Here is a 23,571-nt window from a genome sequence, read left to right as displayed (position 1 = left end):
TTTTAAACAATCGTGTCTACTTAAAGCAATTTGCTTGGTTTGTTGACAACACATAAGAATTTCTCTTTTTCTTATTCCATTACAAGGAAGCGCACATTTTGTCCATATCAAAGGCATTCCGAGATCACAGAAATTAAGCGATCCACATTCCTTGTCACATACAGAAACGGTTAGCAGGGAAATTAAAACATACAAAAAAGTTAGTAGTAACACTGCCATACCTAACTCACTTGAAAAAAATAAAAAAAAGGAAAGACCCAAAAGAAAATATCAATAGCTTATCTTATAACGATATGAAAGTTTACAATAAGGAGAACCCCTAGTAGTTTACAAACGAAATCAGAATACAATCCAAAATCGGATTTTTCCTATTTGGCAACTTAACCTAAATTCTTAACTTAATAACTCTGCACCAAAATTAATATATATGGCAATTTATTTGAAGGGTTTTTATGTATATCTCATCTGTTTGAATACAGCTGTGAAAGTTAATCCCTAGGTCATTATGACGTTTAGAAATGGCTTTTAAGAAAGTGACATAGGCCTGGAATATAGATATTAATAACAAAACTGACAATTACTGCATTTTAACAAGTTAAATTTATCATTTCGTAATGGATTATGATGATGTGCACCTTTCTAATATCAATAATTGATATGATTTTGAGTTCAAGATCGATATGATATAAAATGTAGTACAACATTGGTTATTTTGCTATTTCATAGAACGAATTTACGTCTTTGATTCTTTAAAAAATGTAGGTTTCTCAATGTTGCTTCTTTGTTTTATGATTACAAATTAAATGCAAATTTAGAGCAAATTAAATATTTCACCACAGAAAGAAAATATTCAAAATCTGCATCCACATGTACTATCATTTTGAAAAAAAAAACAATTATCAATAGTAAATTGGCTAAAACAAAATTTAGTTAACCATATGCCAAATGACTTGATACATTTAATTTAAAAAAATAGTTGTGACGTTATCTAAAGAATGAACTATAACATGATATATGATCTGTTACAAATAATTCGACAAAATCAATTATTTTGAAATGAGATCCATATTTTATTAGGGTATATCAATGTTTAAATAACATTCATCCTCTTGTCCGTAGATAAAGATTCCCTAAGACAACGCTTAGTTAACAAAGTAAGATGTGACTTTCTGTTTATCCAGTAGATTACATTTTATTTATTGGCCGTGTAGTAAAATTGGTCGAATTTAACTTATCTAAAATGTGAACTCGAAAAGTTGATTAAGTCTGAATTGCAATTATTGAGTCATATCAATTTACGTACAAACTGACATGGGGGCCAATTTGGAGGTATCCTCATCATGTATGTAGCATTTGGTCTCAGCATGTAATTGATATAAACTGTGTTTCTCTAAAACATTTAATTATAATTTGAACAACAAAAAACTATTTTATTTGTTTATGAAAGTACCAACGCAATCTTCAAAAATAAAATAAAAAATAAAAGTTAGTCACACTATTAAGTATAATACTGATATGTCAATTTAATACTTTTATGATAAAAAAAATCAATATAGTTTTATTTTTTAATGGAATTCATCTTTATAAAAGTGCGTGTTGTAGAATGAGAGTCAATTGTTATTATTTGCCTGTTTGTCTTTTTTCTTTTTCAGACATGGCGTTGTCAGTTTATTTTCGTTTTATGAGTTTGACTGTCCCTTTGGTATCTTTCACCTCTTTTTTAAGCTGTTTTTTAAATGGCATAAGGTCACTTGTTAATACAATAACTAAAGGCATACAATACAGTAATAGGGGAGGTTATGACGTAGCTAACGTAAATTGTTATTTTCGCGACGTCAAACTATGACTTATAAGGAACACATTCAGTTTTCGACTCATTTTTATCATTCAAACTAATTTAACTTTTAAACGAGTTCATAGAGCTCTATTTTTAAAACGCGATTTGGTTTGATTACGCGAAAAGATTATGTGTGCCAATTTTCATGAAAACGTAAATAGTGCAAACTTCATAAATATATGAAGGAGTTTGCAGAGTTTACAGCAAAAACTGATTTTTTTTCTTCATTTATGAACATTTGATAAATATGAGTTATTTCTGAATAGAAAAAAAAATATAGATTTTTAGGATACCTTTAAAATACAAAAATAAATTACAAATTATTTAATAAAAAAAACAATTTGTGTTTACCTTTTAGAACAAAAAAGTTATATCTTTCTTTCGAAAGGGAAAATACTGCCACAAATCCGAATTTGAGCAAAATATACAAATTTTTGACCTCATTTTACTCAAAAAGTAGCACATGAAGGTACATGTTTTATTACATATTTGAATTAATCAGGTAAAAAATAGTCTTAATAGAAATTTTTAACAAAATGTAAACACGGGATCAAAACTGTATCGTACGCCCTTAAGGAAAAGCAAGTTAAATATATATAAATACATATTCTAAGAGTAGAGAGCAAGTGACCACATTTGTTTCCTCCGCAATAACCATTCAGATTATTATTGAAGCACTGTATAAATGTTGTAAGCAAAGCGGCAGAAAAAGTGGGATGAAGGAGTTTGCAGAGTTTTAGATGTTGTTTCAGCGGAAGAATATGTATAGTAGTTACACTGAAGTTGAGAAAAAAAACATCATTTTTTGCTGGATATTTATAAAGTTTAAAAAAAAATACTACTGATACAGCTAAGTCGGCCTCATATCTTGACTTACATGTAGAAATTGGCAATGAGGGTCGGTTGAAAGCAAAACTTTACGACAAAAGAGATGATTTCAGCTTTCCAATTGTCAACTTTCCATTTCTAAGTAGCAACATTCCAGCAGCACCTGCATACGGGGTTTATGTCTCCCAATTGAAACGATATTCTCGTGGTTGCATTTCCGATCATGATTCTCTTGATAAAGAAGCTATTAAACCAAGAGTTCCAAATGGTGAAGTTGAAATCATGCCTTCGTTAATTTTAAGTAGCCATCACGAGTTGGTTGACCGTTATGGAATAACCAAATGATATCGGATATGTTTCTTACGTCGTAACTACAATCCCCTTCCCTTTCATGAATGTGACCTATCGAATGAGACTATTTACCGGAATTGTTATCACATAAGCATCACGACGGGTGCCACATGTGGAGCAGGATCTGCTTACCCTTCCAGAGCACCTGATATCACCCCTAGTTTTTGTTGGGGTTCGTGTGGTTTATCGTTTAGTTTTCTATATTTTGCCATGTGTACTATTGTATGTCTTTTAAAAAAAATCATTTTGAGCCATGACGTTGTCAGTTTGTTTTAGATTTATGAGTTTGACTGTCCCTTTGGAATTTTTCGTTACTCTGTTCAAACAGCCAATTAATGGATTTAGTGTAAAGACTTGATTTACTGTCAAACAAAAACATGACATTGCGCGATGCCAAAATACAAATGTCGACATATTGAAGAACCGTGAAGTAAGGTGCATATGTATATAACAATAGTATTAAGTGTTGTTTTGAATTACTGATAACAAAATCAATATTTATATCAATAATAACAATATTCAAATAATTAATTACAGTGTTGAATTGATAAACATTTAAAGTCCAATTTTACATTTCCACAACTATTTCGTTACTTCTAATACATTTTGCATCAAGTCGTATCAATCCCGAAGTTATTTTTAAAAATCCTAATGTATGAGGTATAACACCCTAAAGCGAGCTAACTTAGATTCTTATCCGGAATATTTTTCATAAGAGAACCACCATTTGTTCTTAGTTCCAACTTACCCTTATACTGTCATAATTTTAGTAACCCTCAACTTTTCTTAAACATCCCGTCATTGTATAATTTTTCTATGATACTTTTAGCAGTAGTGACTTTTTTGCTTATGTGCTTTGTCTTTATGTCATTTTGGTGTTTCTTTGATTCACAAAAACGTGGCTATGTTCTTACACATCCTGTCATTGTATTATTGTGGCATTGCACTTTTTTTTAGTTCTTGACTTTCATTTTTGAAAATGTGATTTTTTTTACATGTCTTTTTTGTGCTTCTTTGTTACATATTCGTTTGTTTTTTTAGTGATTAAGTTTCTAACACAATTTGGACTGCTGTACCCGTTGTTCACATCAACATATCGTTGTCAATATAATTGATTTTGGAGTGACTGTCATACGAGTGAAAAGTAAAGTTAGCTACAAAACCAAAAAAAAAAAATAAAAAAAAAAATGCCTATACATATTCTATTGGGTTTTACATGGGTTTTATTTTGTTTTATATCTTGATCATTGCTTTTGCAAAATTCTGTTCACATAAATTTAAGTTGCAATTTCATGTCGTATACATGCAACAGTAGAATATAGTAGGATTTTTTATTCAGTTTGTATGTCAACAACGTAACTAATATACAATATTTTTTTTCTATTGGATGAACTTCTTATAACATTTGATAACTTTAAATAACTACTAATATAATTCTATTTAAAGAATATCATTATTGACTCAACCGGCTTTCGATCAAATGTCGCTTCTCCTCAGAATTTAGAGTAAATTCTGAAGCAGCTGTATAAGATTGCTTAGTAACAAAGCTCCCTCTTGAGGACAAGAGTGAACTTAATATAATATTTGTGACCATAGATATACACAGAAATACTGTAAGAGCTATAATGTAAGTTCTGTTTTGTTCGGCTGTATTGCCTTTTTTATCTGAAAAAAAAAGAAGTTACAATCAATGTAATATACATAATAACGTTCGTATTCATGGGTAAATAATTTCAATTTTAATTCTATTATTTCTTTAATTTTAAGTTTTGTAACATGTACTGCCGGAAAAACTGAAAGCAGTTTTGTAATCAAAAAGAGCATAATGATGATAAATTAAGAGTTTGACATCCAAGGACAACTATAACATACATGTAAGAAAGTTAGGATGTTAGAAATGTCAGTATGATACGAATATCAATCCTGCTTAGAACTAAACAGAAACGTATTTTGTAATGAGTTTACTAGCACTGCAGGACACTGTAGAGATGAATTATATCATAAACAGCCACATATAGTTTATTTCGTCACCATCGAAAACATAACCCTTGCCAACATTAAAAACAGTTGTCTTAATAAAAGACAGACACTCAGCGTTCCCACATAAAGAGTTATATTGCAGAATGCCTGCCGTTATATCCTTCATTGTACTGTATCATTGGTTTTTTTTAAACTAGCCATTATAGTGTAACATTAAGTTTGTCGGGCATGTTCCGTGAGTTTGTTCTTAAAAATTCTATCGTTGTTGTTCTTAATAAAAAAAAAATAGCTAAGAAACATCGACATCTGGTTCATAAACAATATTTTCTATTTGTCTCTAATATAATATATAATAACATAATTACCAATTTTATTCTCTCCTAAATACATAATCAAAATGTCAAAGAAAAGGATTGGTATTTCTAACTTTTATTTTTAGACATAAGACTGAGGGGATAGGACCTTTATCGGGATTCCGGGACTGGGTGTTTTAAGCTCGGAATTTCGGGATTGACCCTTTCGGGATCCGGGAATTCTTTTTGTCGGATTTCTGGAACTCGGGATTTCGTATTTTAAAGCCCGGGATTTCGGGATTTCGTGTTTTTAAGACCGAGAATTCGGTTTTAGGACCCCTCCTATCCCCCTTAAGACTGTCTGCATAAGTATACCTGTATATGTCGAATCTGTTGAATCAGTAAGCAATCCGTCACCGAAAAGTGCTACCTTTTCATTATCTTTCAATACAAAATCTCCACATGTTCTAAAGTTATCTGGTAATGTATGCAGCTGTGTTCTATTACCTTCTTGTAACACCAAAGCCATTCCGTCTACATTATGCAGTTCGATGTGACAGTGGAAATACCAATAACCTAAACAAAATAGTTGGAACCGGATTAAATTTGATGTTTTATTTTCGAATATTCAACCGAAGCGGTCAGTTTAAAAATAAGTGTTGACAAGTTTGAAAATTGTCATAATCCAAAAAAAATTGTTAAAAATAAGATTCTATGCATTTATTGTAACATTGTTTCGTGGAACTCTATGAAATATTAATAAACCATAAAAAGTTAACAAAAAGAAGAAAAGAAAAAGCGCAAATGTATAATTATTACAGTACGCCTATTGTAAGGTATACTGTTTGTTAAGAGAAAGTCAGCACAATTCACTGGCATTCCAAAATTATACTAATGTTACCCCTCCGACTATGAAATGAAAAACACAGTGGGATATAGCCGGGACTGTCAGGAGATCGTGTGATATCTTTTTTTTTATTCAATTAGTTTTCATTTGTACAGATTTTACTTATTCTTAAACATTTTCAACAGACAGAAGCTATATACAATTTGGTTATGTTTTAGATGGGCACTTCTTTTTGAATATGACACGCAAATAGATTTATATAGGAAGAACTATATATTCATTGTATTACCGCATATACTTTACGATACAAGCAACCTACCAGGATTATCAGCAACAATTCGTATGACAACGTATCCACCCCAGGGCACAATGATAGTGTCTTTAATTGGTGGATTGTCAACATTCATTCCAGGTACATTGCCATAATTCCACAATTTGTCCGCCCATTCAGCTCTATTACACTCCAGTGTATTACACTTTATATCAGGATTCATCCTAGTTAAGTTTCCAGTGGTTGTATTATATTCAGGAAAACCTATCTTCATCACATGAAACCTGTGGCCGTGCATATGTACAGGATGAGCTCTTCCGAAACCAGTAGGTTCTATTAGATAAGAGGTGAAAGAGATGTAATTTGTTTTAAAATAAAGTTCCTTCAAAACGGATAAAATGAAGACTGAGTACAGTACAAAAAAATGTCTAGTTAACGGTGAAATTTTAAAATCATCACCAGTAAAACTAAAACCTTATTTTATTTTTGATTGAAACCTTATAATAGTATCACATAATAAGATTCACTTTTGACCAATTTTGTACGTCAGAAATCCTATTTTGAGTTTACCGCCATCTAAACCACCAAAAAATTTGAACTCAAATACTGTATACTTATTTGAAGAACAACATTACGGGAAATATAAGCTCAAACAACCTCAATCAAAGTTTTGCCTGAGATAGGTTAAAAAAAATATTGATAAGATGCAAAGTAATAGAGAACTCTATTTTTACATTTAAGAGGAGGATCCATATTCAACAAAAATATATTGATATATGTTTACCGTAATTTATAAGTACAAACTGGATCACGTTTCCTAATTTAAGGTTTAGCATATGTGTACAGGTACAAACTGAAGTGCAATTCTGAAAGTCACACGAGGTTGATGAATCAGGACTGTCAGAATCTACCTGTGTAAGTAAAATAGTATATGATATTGAATTTTGTCATTCAAATATTCTTGTTATTTTTATGCAATTTTGCATGTTATTAGACCATGCGTTGACATCTAGTTGTCCTCTTGGTTTTGTGTCATAGGCGCATTCTCAACATTTCCCATTATCGTTATTCAATTTAAAAAAATCACATATTGTTCAGCCAAAATTTCTTTTGCAATTTTTTAATACTATTCAAAAAGATAACAAAACAGGTGAAACTGCGAGCTACTGCTCACTGATGATACCCCCGCCGCAAGTGGATAATATTAATAGTGTAAAAATATGCAAGTGTTCGGTAAACAGGAAGTTGTCAAGTGATGAATCTGAAAACGCATCACACGGTATAGCATACTTATATAAATCCTGAAACCAAATTTCAGAAATCCTTGTATTGTGGTTCCTGAGAAAAATGTGACGAAAATTTTCAACTTGGCTATCATGTGTAAAATCATACAAGTGTTCGGTAAACAGGAAGTTGTCAAGTGATCAATCTGAAAACGCATCACACGGTATACATGTGTAGCTGACTTAGATAAACCCTGAAACCAAATTTCAGAAATCCTTGTATTGTAGTTCCTGAGAAAAATGCGACGAAAAATGTTCATTGGACGGACGGACTGACAGACGGACGGACGGACTGACAGAGGGAAAACAGTATACCCCCCCTTTTTTTTTTTAAAGCGGGGGTATAATAACAATCCACAGGGCAAATAACGACACTAAAAAAATGAAATAGCAAAAATACCGAACTCATCCAAAAAAATCCTTACAGCTGTAAAGTTATAATGAAAAACATTTGAGGTTTTTTACACAATGAATCGCATGAATTATCATAAATAGTTTAATGATTGATTACAATAGAATGAGGAAAAAACATCCAATAGTAACAGTAACAAAACAAACAAATATCTATATGAAACTATTTATGACTTACAAGTAGAGGAGACGCAGGTAAATTCATTCTTATTCCGTTTATAGAGGACTGTGCTTTTGGATTATTATTTAAGTCTGAAAAAATAAACCGTGTTATCTGCTATTTATACTTAAAATCTTGATTTACTTTTCCTATTTTTGAAATCAGAATATTGTTATGAAGATATGCATATGTGTTACAATACGGGGAAAGTTTCTGTAAGTTGGGTAAAAATGTTATCACAGTACCACTACAGTAAGGTTTTTCGTCAGACGTCAGCGACTTGTTTTTGATAGAGCGCGTGTTGCTTAGTCTTTGTTTTTCTATGTTGTGTTTTGTGTACAGTTTTTCCCCCATTGTTTTCGACTTCTACGTTTGAATTCCTTTCGCCTTTAATTTCAGGTTCATCATTTCATTTCAAAATTGAAAATTTAAATGTTGTAATTGTATTAACTTTTGCATTTTTAGATTTCTTGTTATCCGAAAATTTGAGTTATGAAGATAATCCACAACAGTAACTAAATATACTGGCAGATCGTAAGGTATATCTTTAGCTTCTTCCAACGATGGATTTATATATAATGTATATACTAGTACAGAACTATTCAACTCAATGTTAATTGTTTGATTTCCGTTGCCAGAAGAATATTTTTTTGTTTACAAACATTTTTACTCCGAGCAAAACCAGCATTTTGCAGTGCATTTGAGCTTGGCCAACATTGAACATGGTCAAAACAATCGTGGTGCAGTGGTGGCGATTTCTATTAGTAGAGACTGTGCTCCGATCTCAAAGCGACGTTACTACGACCACCACGTTCTCACTGAGATTCATATACGCTTCCACTACGACTATACCACGTTTACACCACGCTGATTAAGACCATAGTACGATTCTAACACGCCCATGACATCTTCATCACGCTCTTGTTACGACTTGACTACGTTCATACTACGATCATCATGGTCATTGTCATTTTCACATGAAATATATAAAAACTCTATAGGTTTTGTTTAAAATTGAGAATAAAAATTGGGAATGTGTCAAAGAGACAACAACCCGACCATAGAGTATAAAACAGCAGAAGGCCGCCAATGGGTCTTCAATGCAGTCAGAAATTTCCGCACCCGCACAAATATGTTCATTATCACTGAACTAGTATATATTTGTTTAGGGGCCAGGTGAAGGGTGCGGGAATTTCTCGCTACATTGAAGACCTGTTGGTGACCTTCTGCTGTTGTTTTTTTTATTTGGTCTGGTTGTTGTCTCTTTGACACATTCCCCATTTCCATTCTCAATTTTATACTAGTTCAGTGATAATGAACGCCATACAAATTATACACAAGAAGCTACAATTAAAAACCATACAAGATGAACAAAGAACAGAGGCTCCTGACTTTGGACAGGCGAAAAAATACGGCGGTGTCAAACACGTTTCTTGAGATTTCTATCGTCTATACCTCTAGCCAATGTAGAAAAAAAGCTCATTAAAACTCAGTTTAAGAGTAGTCCGAGTCCGAGTCCGATGTCAGAATAGGTAACAAAAGAAAATAAACAAAATGACAATAATACATAAATAACAAAAAACTACTGGTAGTTACTGATATGCCAGGACCAGACCTCAATTAAACTGATTCAAAGATTATGTCTTCATTACATGAATTTCAAGCACTATCCCTCCCGTTAGGGGTTTAGTATCTTAACATCACAGTTGTTTGTCTGCATGTAATTTGGACCTCTTGTCCTTTTTCTCCAACGTCTCAATCATGCTTAACACATCTGTATCATCCCTGCTATCGTTCACTAAAACATAATCATGAGCTTGATGGACCAGCAGTAGGTGGTGATTCGGTTTGCATTGGTTACAGTGGTATGTCCGACATCTCATCAGGATTCTTTTCTATTAGAGTTCCCTCTGCCTCTACATCTACTCCTACCACCAAGCCTACGTATTCTGTTAGATTTTTATGACATAACTTTTTTTTTTCCGAGAAATCTACTTATTAGTCAGAAATATAAGGAATAGCACAGCATTTATGGAACACGATGTTAACGTTATTACTGAGAGCGGAAGTAAGATCGCGGAATGAACGTAGTATAATCTTGGTAATAACGTGCTATAATCGCAGTAGAAGCGTGGGAAGATCGTGTTGCAATCGGATAACTCGTGGTATGGTCGTAGTGAGAACTAGATGAGCGTAAAAAGATCTTGATAAGCGTAGTAAAGCGCGGTAAGAACGGTGTATAATCGTAGTGGGATCGTTGTAGAAGCGTAATGAGGACGTAGCATTATCGTGAAAGTAACCAAAATTTACATTTTCATGTCGCTCATACCGCGACCTCAACACGATCTGAATTTATCTAGGATCGCGGTGAGCATGGTGCGATCGTGGTCCAGTGGCACTGGGGCTTAAACAAAACAAAAATCTTCGAAAATTGTGAAAATATAGTTTGTAATCACAAGATCAAGCTTAAGTAAATACATAAAAGTCAATTGAATATTTTTCTGTCAAAGAAAATGTCAGATATAACGAACAATTAAGGAAACCTGCAATATTCCTCATTTAAAAATCATAAGACTACGGTACAACTTACTCGTAAAGTGAAAATTCATGAAGAATTCTTGGAAGTCGTTTTTGGATACGGGCAATGGAACAGGATTGTTTTTTATTTCCGATTTCGACGACTTCAGTGATGACATTGGTACACAATACGTGTTCAGTTCCTCTGGAAATTTGCTAAAACATACAAAACGTGTGATTAACAAAGAACGAATACACGAATTAAGATATGCCATTGAAATGTACTAAGATCGTCTTCACAAATATTCTTTATCAACTTCACAAGAATAGACGATCGTCTTGAATGTACGGATGCTTGGTAATTTCGTTGTTTGTCATCTTAATCAGTGTTATATATATTCTTTTATTTGTCTTTTTATTATGATATTCCTTTGACGCGAATCTGTACTAATACATCCCATTGTGTTATTGTTTTATGCTGCAATTTTTGTATTATTGTCTTTCGATTTTGCATATGCGCTTTATCTGTATACCTTTTTGTGTTTCTTTGTTATATATTACGTGGCCTTGTATTTATACATCCCGTCATTCTGTTATTGTACTGAGGTAAATTTGTGTATCCTTGTCTTTCAATTTGCCAATGTACTTATTTATATTCATTTTTTTCTGCTTCTTTGTAACATATTTTTGAGTTTTATAGCAATTCAGATTATAACACTAGTTTGACTGCTGTTCCCTTATTTTTGTCATTTTTACCTATTATGTCTGTTTTGTTCACACATCGCTGTCAAAATAATGGAATTTTATGTGACTGTCATACAAGTGAGCCAGCAACTAAACCACGTTTGATACACTATTTTCTACATAAGCAAGCGCCTGTACCAAGTCAAAAATATAAAAGTTGTTATCTATTCGTATGATGTGTTTCAGCTTTTTATTTTGCAGTTTGATTAGGAACTTTCGGGTTTGAATGATTTTTTGAACGTAACTAATGATCTTTTTCACGCAGTTTAGAAGTAACCGAGAAAACGCGAAGGAAAAGTGCGTCTGTATTTAATCGGTTTAGATCATAGTTATCAAGGGTACCAGGATAATAATTTACTACGCCAGACGCGCGTTTCGGCTTTATAAGTGACACTCAGATCTAAATAGTTATAAAGAAAGCCAAACAAGTACAAAGTTGAAAAGCATCGAGGACTCCAAAATTTAAAAAAAAATGAATGTGCACAATAGGACTAAGGTAATCTATTCCTGGAACAAAAAAATCATTAGTTTTACGAAAAATTTAAAGTTTTGTCAACAGGAAATTTACTAAAATGACCATATAAATGATATCCATGTCAACACCGACGTGCTGACTACTGGGCTGGGGATAACCTCGGTGACGACACGTCTACCAGCAGTGGCATGGACCTAGTGCACATTAGGTGTTCCAAGAATCTTACCCAAAGAGGCAGTTTATGACACGGCATGGACGATCTTTTGTGCATTCTGTTCTTAGACTGATCGGTTCATCACTTGAAGCTGTTGAATATCTCAAAATACCATAACCTTTTACCATGTTTATTGGTTTCTGAAAAAAGTAAATAAAAGAAAGTATCAGTTAAATAAATCTGATATCAAAACAAGTGAAGATGAGATTTCAAATAGACTACATATATCCGGGTTTCCGGGTCTACGTTCCAGGTATTAAATGTAGCTGATAGCTATACTTTGTCACGTAAAGGTTTAACATACTGAATTTTGCGATCGGGAAATAGTGACAAACCTCATTTGTATCTTTTGCTGCCATATCTTCCATCCGTATCCAATAGTTACCAACAGGAGCATTTGATTGGATCTCAACATCTATCCTCTCGGCTGAATGTAGTATAACTGATTCTGCTTGTTCTGCTTCCACTTCAGTCCCATCAACTGCCACAACTTTCAATTCATGCTAGATTAAAACAAAACAAGATTTGTATTAGATGCAAGTTGTCTGCGAGTTTTTAATTCACCTCTACATACCATGCATATCTACATTATTTTATTTGACTCTTATTCTTCGATTCTAAATCGGGAAATATAATGAAATAGATTAAACGCCTTTCAGTTGTATATTTTATTAGCGAAAATCAAAACTAAGTTTGAATATTTACAACATGGATCAGATAAAATGGACCGTTTTTGAATATAGATGTGCAGCACTTATTTCACTGCATTTCGTCAAACATGTTAAAAAATACTTCGCATCACGGGAAGATAAGTATATGAGTCTTTGATCGTGTATGTCGTAAAAAAAATGACTCTTGTACACTCGTCAAAGACATACAACTGAAGATCATTTGATAAAATTTGGCGTAACTATGATTGATAAATATACAAAATGATATGAGAAACATCTTACATTATCAATAGACACACGGTAAGCATTCATTGCTGCTATACTTATAATTCTAAATCTGTATCGGCCACCCTGCTTCACAACAAACATTTCTAATGGTATATACGGATAATACGTAGATCCATCTTCCTCGTATCGTCTTCCTGTAGACAAAATTATGACAAGTGTGTTATTGATTTTTGGTGTTATTATGTCTTTGGATTATTGTCTCATTAAATGAAATTTACGTTACACCATTTTCATTTTTTTAGTACATTTTTCTTTATACTTCATTTTTATACTTAAGAAAATCATTGCTTTGAGTGCGATGAAGTTAATTTATGAAACACAAGATGCTTTTTTAAATTGTTTTTGTATTATAACAACTATCCAAAAGCTCCTTTACCTCAAACCAAATTAAGTAGGGAACAGTTTTGATTCGTAACAGGAAACACTAACATAGTCAGTGTAGTTTACGTTTGCCAGCACTGTTTCTATTTCCATATCGTTTGATTAGCGTTTTCTCGAATGGTACTTGAATGAAGTGTTTATTGAATTCTGTGTTAGAAGGGAGAATACCCATATGAGATTATGCCTACAAATGCATTTTAATATATAAGTTACCTTTTGCATTTATAACTGGTGTTTGTATTCCCCGTTGTCCTATTTCTGCATAATCATATGTTCTTTTGACATCAAAACATTTTTCCCCGGTCAGGTTGTCTGAAAACCTGAAACATACGGGGTCTACCTCAATTACGTGTATTTATGAATATTTATATGACTAAAGATTAAGCAAAATGAATGTATCTGTATACCAGTCAGTCATCCAAATGGATTTTCAAAGAATATACAATCAATGCTATTTACATGCTTAATTTCATATGTATGCCAGGCACACTGTTACATGTAGTTGTTTTGGAAATTAAACTGATGACGCCTTTTATCAATAAAAGCATTACAAATGCCAGCTATCGTTTTCTAATGGTAATATAAATCGAATGGACATATTTCTGGAATCGTGCACTCTTTTAACATATACAAACCTGTTTATATCCCAGGCAGCCCATTTATCTGCTGTAGCGGAACCAAATGGGAACCAATCAGATAACAAGAACACGAACTCGGGAGCATCAGGTTGTTCTTTTCGTTTCTTGGTCTACACAAATAAAAACATTACTATTTGATTTTTTGTAACCAAAACAGTATACTGAAGTTAATAAAAAACAAACGAAAGGCATCAAGTGAAAATAAAAGTAATCTTAGGTCAGTGAAATTTAGGCATACTAACGAGACAATTAACTTATGTATATGGGTATTGTAATCTTTTTTATTTATAATAAACACGGTCAGGCTAAAAGACCTATTTGCATGCCATTTTGAGCTGGTGCACATACTATGTAGTTCATGATGTGCCTGTTCCCTCTCTTACCAGTGGCTATCTTATGTAATTTCTTTTGTGTTATGATAATTAGAAGTTCTCTGACTGATTCATTCTAAACGTTCAAGTGGAAAATTGAAAAAAGTTGTTATAACCGAAATTGTATTTTTTTCAAATTACCAATTTCTATGAAAATTTTAATGACTTAACATGTTGTAATAGAGATTGCTAGCGATATTTTGTTATGTCAGCCTTTAAATTGAGTAAAATAGTAATGGACACTTATTTTATGCTGTGAATTTTTTTACCACTAAAACTACGGACTTATAATATAAAAAATAACGTGACATATAGTAATGCCCGTGTCACACTGTCCCGATTTTTACGCCGATGGCAACATGGTTATGGAAATTTTCAAAATCGGGTCTGATCGTATCCATATCGGGCTATTCGTAGTGCCATCTTTAACCATCGTAGAACCATCGGCGAATTTTTCTAGCCTTCGGGGACAACTTCGGGGAGGGTTCTAAATTTTTTAACATGTTAAAAAATCCCCGAAGGTGCATCCGATGTTGAGGGTTCGTATTGAGTTCGTATCACCATCCTCACCATCGTAATGTCACCGGGAATGCATCTTTGAACATCGTATTGCATTCGTGTTTCCATCGTTTCCATTGGGCAGTTTTGACATTACGATGTCTACACGAATGAATCACGAAGCTACCCGAAGGTCTTACGATGGCAGCACGACTACGTGAAGACCTCGTGATCCCGTCGTGTTGCCATCGAATAAAAGTACGAAGGCGACAAGATGGAACTACGACGGCAATAAATCCAGCTAAATGTAAGTTAATTTTCGCGCTTAAATACATTTAAAGTGCTATGCGCGATATGCACTGGTCAGTCTAATACGACAGTTAATAAAGACGTTAACAAAACATGGAGCTAATATCATATGATTCTATGAGACCAAGAAAGGCGATAGCGTTGTTTCTATTAATTCAAATGGAACAAGAAGAGCAGCTATTACAGGCTTAGGATTTACTTTATCAAGTCAAATATTATTTTTTATCAATTTTTCATATCAAGTAACATAATGAAAATCCTAAACGCGCCTCGTATACCAACACGGCAGGTACACATATATAGGGAAACCAACTTTTTCTTCATTATTCTGATATTTTTATGTATCGTCTGAGTTGTTGTCACACAAATGTTTACACCATAACCATTTTGTTTTCTATATGTCATATTTTGCCGCATTTGTTGCTTTCTCCACATCCTTCCTTTTGTCTATATTATTATGATTTTCTCCTCGAAAGAGCTCTTTGAATAAAAGGGATCAACGAACCCATTATCTTACCTTGCAGATAGATCAGTAAACATGGGCATAATTATGGGTGATTATTCAGACTAGTCCAAACATTTTACAGTTCAAACCAGTCAAGCCGAGCGTGGCATCCTCTCGTATGTAACATATTGGGGACAAATATGGACACAATATTTGTATATGACACATGCAGAAAATGGTAAATTGAATATGCATATTTGATTCATAAACTATTTTTTTAGAAATCAACCAAAACATTCAGTAACTGGAAATACCTTTAATATTGTCTTTTGAACCAGCAGGTAAAAAATTGAGCAACCAATTTCCTGTGTATTATGCTATTTCAAGGAGAAAAAACAAGTCCATCTGCATCACCTTGGCACTTGGCCTTGAACGTAAAAAATGTCAGATCATTACAAGGAGGAACAATATACCAAATGTGGTTAAAATCTTTTGAAGCATATTGTTTTAGAGTGTCCATAGGGTGATATTGTCTTATAAATAAATTTGGTGTATTTACTGCCTTCTGATTGGTTAAAATTATTAGTTTTATTTTCAATGTTGTCAATTTTTATGGCGACACGCCCACTCTGACGTTGTGTATTCATACGCCAACATGTGTGTATGTTGTTATTGTTAATATAACTAATATAAAAAGTTCTTTGAGCCTTATTTTTGATGAAAATTTATTTATAATAAATGGCAATAATTTATTTGGATTTTATTGAACCATAAAACAAATTTTTGACTCTTCCGTTCGCGGATTATTCAATGTGAAGAGTCAAAAATTAGTTTTATGGTAGTTTTATGGTTCAATAAATTCAAAATAAATAATAGCCATTCATTAAGTATTACAACTGCCACTGTGACCTTGACCTTTGAACTTTAAAGTCAATAGCGCTCAAGATATTCTTAACGAGTAACACCATTCCAAGTTTTGAGCATTTTTGTTTTAGAGTGTCCATAACAATTTTATCTACACGCAACTTACATGTAGTAGGCGATGAGGATAATAAACTAGTTTGTATAAGAATTAGACAAAAAAATCGATTTCCCGTCATTCATGGCAGATTGTACAGAAACGATATGTTGTCGAAATTCTGTTCGTATCATAAAAAAGTTCAAAACAGGTAAAACGTACTTCAGACATCGTATGGCCATCGCGCCATCATCGTAATCTATCGTGTAACCTTCGTAATCAATCGTGTAGCCTTCGTGATCTATCGTGTAGCCTTCGTGATCTATCGTGTAGGCTTCGGCTGAGATATGAAGCTTAAATACCCGTCTTCGGATAACCTTCGTATGTCCATCTTTTACTATCGTATTAAATTTCGGCACCATCGTATAGACTTCGTTATTCATCGTACTTGCTTCGGTCACTTTTTGGTATTTTAACGAAATCGGGACCAACTTCGTACGAACTTACATTTTTCGCATTCGGGTGTCCATCTTATATCAAAATCGGGACAGTGTGACGCGGGCATAAGGGAAAGAAAGTTAACATAACTATAATAGGTTATTTTACGTCATTACCTGTAAGCTAGGATTTTCTAATATAATGAGAGCACCAGCTAATCCATCCGATCTTTGTGTTCCTAAATGAGAGTGGTACCAAAATGTTCCACTTGGTTGTGCCGTAAATCTAAAAATAAGAACGAAAACAGGACTTTTTCAGTAAACTGTAATTTATAGTAGATTGTATGTTTTGTGTATTACCAACTTTGCGGAAAATGTACGAGATAACTTCTTAATATTAATACTAACTCGTCAAAAACAACTACATACATGTAAATTGGCCTTGAATGTTTATCCCTAATATTTTAATAACTGTGCATTTGCATTCAGATATCGCAGATCAAATTTATTCGTTTATAGTGGGTTAATTTAAGTCTAAATTTTAAGTCTTTTGATTGAGTTAAGCCGGTCAATTGATATTTTATCGTGTGTTTTTCTATGTTGTGATGTTATGCCATTGTTTCAGAAAAAGGGAGAAGGTTTGCAACTGTCTTAAGTCAGGAAGCTGATGTACAGTAGTTATCGTTTGTTTATGTGATTTATACGTGTTTCTCGTTTCTCGTTTTTTATAAAGATTAGACCGCTAGTTTTCCCGTTTAAATGGTTTTACACTAGCAATTTTGGGGCCCTTTATAGCTGGTTGTTCGGTGTGAGCCAAGGTTCCGTGTTGAAGGCCGTACATTGACCTATATTGGTTTACTTTTATAAATTGTTATTTGGATTAAGAGTTGTTTCATTGGCACTCACACCACATCTTTCTATATCCTGTGTTGTAAACAGGACAATTTCAGGCTTTACAGAAAGAAAACTATAAATACGTACTATGTTCGAGGATACCGTTTTGTGAGCCAATACATACACATTAGAAAAAAATTACAACCAAGTAGGGTTGTAACAGAAAAGCTCAAAACATTTAAGGAAAACTACAATTGTTGATTTGTTTTTCTAGTTTATAACTGTTCTAAATTTCGAATAAATACCACAGGATTTGTAAAACTAAAGTTATGCTGTTAAAAAGGAGTAGAGAAATGAAAGTCAACACTATAGTTATAAAACGAAATTGATTAATTATTAAAAAAGTTTTAAATTTTCAATCATATTGTTTGGAGTCAAATATAATATCCTATTCTAGGGTATCAAAAAATACTATAACACGTTATATAAACCTGTAAGTGAAAGTTTCTCCAGGATTGATAGGGCATTGTGTCACTCTTGGTACTCCATCCATGTAGGGTGTTCCTTTCTGTGGCAGTCCATGCCAATGAAATGTTATACCTTCCATCCATAGATCGTTCTTCACACGAATCAATATCTATTTTGAAATATCAAGAGTTATATGTCAAACAGTTGTAATGAAAATGTTGTATTCTTAATTCTTTTATGGATTTTCATCAGAGGAAATATGCAAAAGGCGTCAACGATTTGACTGCAATGATCGCCACTTTTGAAATAGACAATAGACAATATTTTATTCGCACAAACACATTTACATTAAATGGTTATGGCATACAAAATTAAGACAATAAACGTACAATAGTTAAATTGATTACAATTATATTAGAGTGACAGTGGTATTCACAACAAAGAAGAAAAAAGGCTATAAATATCAACAGTTAACACATTATTAATGTTCATGAACAATTGAAAAAAGAACACAAACAAAAATTAGGTTGGCATTGCATATTAAAAGAAATACAAGTTATACAGATGTTCTTAATAAAAGACAATCATTAATATACTTTATGGTGATTTTTATAATGACTGGTAGACTGCTATTTAAAAGTACAGTCAAATGCTTAAGTGTTATAGTGGACTGTAATTTAATAAAATTGAAATTAAGATTTTTATTAATATTTTGTATATAGGTATCCCTTAATGATGAATAACATGGACAGATTGAGAAGAAATGGTATTCATCCTCAATTTCTTGTCTGTTACAGGATAAGCAAATGCGTTTACTTCTTTCAATGTTGGTATAACGCCCTCTTTCAATTGCTAGGGAATGTGCACTTAGTTTAAATTTACTGAAAACTGATCGGTCAGTTTTGAATTTACATATATCAATATATGGGGGCCTTTTCCTAATTCTTTTAGTATGACAAAAGAAATTTAATTTTTCACATTTATTGATAGAACAATTTATAATTTGATAAGCCTGGTCATAGATTCTTTGTTGGATACTATTTATGTGATATTTTAAATTAAAAGTATCAAAAGTGAGATGACCAAAACATAATTTATTTAACCAGTCTTTTACAATGTTAACCCATTTACTTGTTTTCTCTACATTATTATATATTTTATGGACTAAAGTGTTAGGCGAGTTTACAATATGGTTTAGAAATTTTATAGCTGAAAGCTGAATTTTAAAGTACAAAGGGATTCTGTTTGTCTCAGTTAAACAGGCTATATTTGTTGTTTTGCACTGTACACCTAAAATTTCTTTAATAAATTTAATATGTAAATGTTCAAATGGATCTGAATCTTTGAACACTTGGCTTACACCCCAAACTTCACTCCCATAAAGAGTTATTGGAACAACTAAAGTATCAAATAGTTTTTCAAGCATACTGCAGGAATTATCTAAAGAGACTGTTTTTTTAATTTTAAACCAAGCCTTTCTCCCTTTTTCCATAAGATTTTTTTTTGAATGGCTTAAACTTCCTGAACAATTTATAGTTATTCCAAGGTAACAAATAGATTTAACAGTCTCAAGATGTTCTTTTTCTACTTTAATATAATTACAGTGAGATTTTCCATTAGAATTGAATATTATAATTTTTGATTTTTGTTTGTTAACATCAAGTTTCCATAGGGAACAAAATTTAGTTAACTCATTAAGTGCATTTTGTAGCCCTTCTTGGGTTTCAGATAATAAAATAATGTCATCTGCATATAATAATGATGTTAATTTAACATCTCCTATAATAATTGGTTGAGTGTTTGCATGATCAAGGTCATTTACAAGGCCATTTATATAAATATTAAACAAAGTGGGGCTAAGTACATCCCCTTGTTTTACTCCATAATTTGATATAAATTCATGGCTCATACCATTTTGAAATTTAATTCTGCATTTGTTGTCATTATACATTGATTGGATGACATTAAAAAGCTTGCCTGGAAGTCTGTTTTGGAGTAGAATGTAGAATAAACCCTCCCTCCAGACAGTATCAAAGGCTTTTCGCAGATCTATAAATGCTGCAAAAATTTTCTTTTTTTTAGTTTTATATTTGTCTACAATAGACTTTAATGAGAAGATATGATCTGCTGTTCTAGCTTTTTCTTTGAAGCCAATCTGATTTTCACTTATCAAATTATTAGTGTTAATAAACTTCATTAGTCTAGTGTGTATAATTTTATTGAATAATTTTCCCAAATTAGAAGTCAATGAGATACCTCTATAATTAGAGGGGTCAGATTTGTTCCCCTTTTTATGAATTAAAGTAATCAAACTTTTGTTCCATAATTTTGGGAAGCTGCCTTTCATAAATACTAGGTTAAAAAGTTTTAATAGGGGTTCTAATAATACTGGCATACCGCATTTAATCATTTCATTAGAAATTAAGTCTTCAGCTGATGATTTACCATTTTTAAGTGTTTTAACTGCATTTAAAATTTCAGCTGGCTGGATTTGTTTATTAAATTCGTTGTCAGAGTTGCATGTATTTAGTGTCTTTTTTAAGGCTGTTAATTTTTCCATAATTATGTCATGGAATTTATTGTTTTGGATGTTAGAAGTACTGTTCATTTTTTCAAAGTAGTTTATAAATAATTCTTGATCAAAATGGTTTTCCTCTTTTATTTCTGAAAGAGAACTTAATTTGTTAAGTAAATTCCAAAATGTCTTTGGGTCTTTTTTCATATTTAGTGAAATTTGGTCACAGATTTGACTCTTGTAATTTCTTTCTTCTTGTTTACACCTTCTTCGAAATTTAGATTTGAATGAGTAAAATGATTTGAAATTACCTTATTATAATTGAATATTTGAAGGTAGCAAAACTACATTTTAGGCCTATTTGGGAAATTCTCTTTATTTCTTTCAATATATATTTTCATTGCAGCAGATAAAAATAGAAAACATCATTTCTGTATAATAGAAATGAATAAAGTTCCCCTTTTTTACAAGCAGGAACATAATTGGATCATAGTTGTCTTTTTTCTTGACCTTTGATTCTAGGTGGATTTCAGTTTTTTGCGGCAACGAATAGTAATGTAGATCAAACAAAAAATAAAAAATAAAAAATGGATTGTCAAAGCTATAATTATGATTGGCATACTTGCATTCTCATTTAGAACTTTTATCTAATATACCTGTTGTCCTTCATAAACTATCAAAGAAGGCCCTGGAATTTGACTATTTATAGCAAATGCCATTCGGGGTTCACCATCACCCGTTATTATACTGTCTTTGAGGTCATCAACTACAATAAACCAAACAAAAATATACAGCAATTAACTTTAAAAGAGAAAAATTAAAAATATTCTGATTCCAAATTTGATGAACAAAAAAGTCTGGTCCAGCAGGTGACACAAAAGTATTCTGAATGCGCATTCCCCTATACCTTATAGTGCTAAATTTTTATGAAAATATAATTTGATTGAAAGCGTCGTAAAACTAAATGAGTGTGTTCTCCTGAGAAATTAAAATTCTGACTCAGAAGAAAAAAACCCAACCCCCCACCCTATATTTATAGATTATCGTTGATTATCTCAACGAGATTGATTTTCTCGCTTGAGCTGGTACAGCGAAAGTGAGAAAAGCAATCGAGTTGAGATGACCAATGATAATCTGTTTATCGCTATTTTACCTATGACAACGTTGTCAATTTCAATGTCAATTTCGTTAGCAACGCCACGTGGCCTCCTTAGTTTCTAGCGATAATTTTTCCATTTCAAGCGAGAAGCATGATATGAAAATTATCACAAAAAAAGATCAAAGGAAAAATGCACAAAATAGCGATAAGTTAAATTATTGCTCTTAAGCTATAGTGCTTTATTTAAAAAAACGCTTTTAAATGTGTCAGTCTAATATACATGTACAAATCATTTACAAATATATCTGTTAATGAGAAAAAACACAATGTTTTCACAGGTCCTTTTCATTTGATAAGCAATGTAGCCCAAACCAGGTGCGGTGAACTAACAATAAAGAAATCCCCAAAAGTATCTGACGCTCATCTAAGTAAATAACATAAAACAAAGAAATAAGACAAGTTGCGAAAATATAATTTATTATTTTATTTTTCTTTCCAATTATGCAAAGTAAACAAAAAATAAGATCATATTTATTCTTATCGTAACCAAGCCAGTATATGCAGTATACATGTTTTACGGTGTATAAGAAACTAACACAAAAAGAATGTATAAATCAAGAGTAAAATATGATTATAACTATGAATAAACGACATAATGGTTTTACATATTAAAAACTTCTCGGCATCTTACTAAAATGAAATCAGCCGAGTTAGAAAACCTTAATCCAAATAAAAATAGTTCTTTTAAATTCCCAATTTTCATGACTCAAACCTACTGCATTAAATCCAACAATAACTACCCACAATGGTCTGTGTTTTTACTTTTTAAAGGGGGAATGAAAAAGAGACGTTATTCTGTAAAAGGTATTAATTGACTTTTTTCAGTACAAGAACAAACACCACTTGAACTGACAAGTGATTTATAAAATTTGATTGATCGAACTTTAATGCTAGATATGCTATATGAGAGAAAATAGAAAATTTAAAAAAATGACAGGAAGTATTTTACGTATGACTGATGAGCTTTTAAAAGTTTTAAAATTACTAACTATCGGCATAAAGAGATATTAAGTCATCACTGGTTTACTAGAATTGATTTATTGAGACTGACCGCCGAATAGAAAATCTTTATGTTGTGTCTTTCTGATACTATAAAAGTGCATGTAACCATACCTGTCTTGTAAAAGTTGTTTGAACCACAGTCTGTTCTAGCTTGAAGTGTACCATTTACTGGTACTATTGGATATCGTGTACCTGTTCCAGAAGGGGGATTGTAAACCATTGTCTGTATATAATTAACTGTCCAATTATATTCACAAACTGTTTTAGTCATATCACAATTTGGTTCCACAACGTTATTGAATGTTGAATTAATCAATTTAAAAACAAAGCATAATGGTATTGCTGTAAATAATCTCATTACGGTCATCTACGCAACACTTGTTTCG

The 23,571-nt window shown here is 32.3% G+C and overlaps 1 protein-coding gene across 1 annotated transcript; it reads right to left on the bottom strand.

Moving 5' to 3' along the window:
• Positions 1-4,469: 4,469 nt before the first annotated feature.
• LOC134693965 (uncharacterized) lies at positions 4,470-23,405 on the bottom strand. Its single transcript, XM_063554979.1, has 15 exons — positions 23,297-23,405; positions 21,681-21,790; positions 18,533-18,678; positions 17,385-17,493; positions 14,187-14,299; positions 13,765-13,871; positions 13,165-13,304; positions 12,547-12,714; positions 12,224-12,351; positions 10,852-10,994; positions 8,280-8,353; positions 7,192-7,318; positions 6,456-6,740; positions 5,665-5,865; positions 4,470-4,681 (listed from the first exon to the last, which is right to left on the bottom strand). The coding sequence occupies exons 1-15, from the start codon at positions 23,403-23,405 to the stop codon at positions 4,470-4,472; spliced, it is 2,172 nt and encodes a 723-aa protein (XP_063411049.1).
• Between the last annotated feature and the right edge of the window lie 166 nt (positions 23,406-23,571).

The sequence above is a fragment of the Mytilus trossulus genome, chromosome 1 (assembly GCF_036588685.1).
Source record: "Mytilus trossulus isolate FHL-02 chromosome 1, PNRI_Mtr1.1.1.hap1, whole genome shotgun sequence".
Classification (NCBI taxonomy): Eukaryota; Metazoa; Mollusca; class Bivalvia; order Mytilida; family Mytilidae; genus Mytilus; species Mytilus trossulus.
This window is presented reverse-complemented; position numbering and strand designations above follow the sequence as displayed.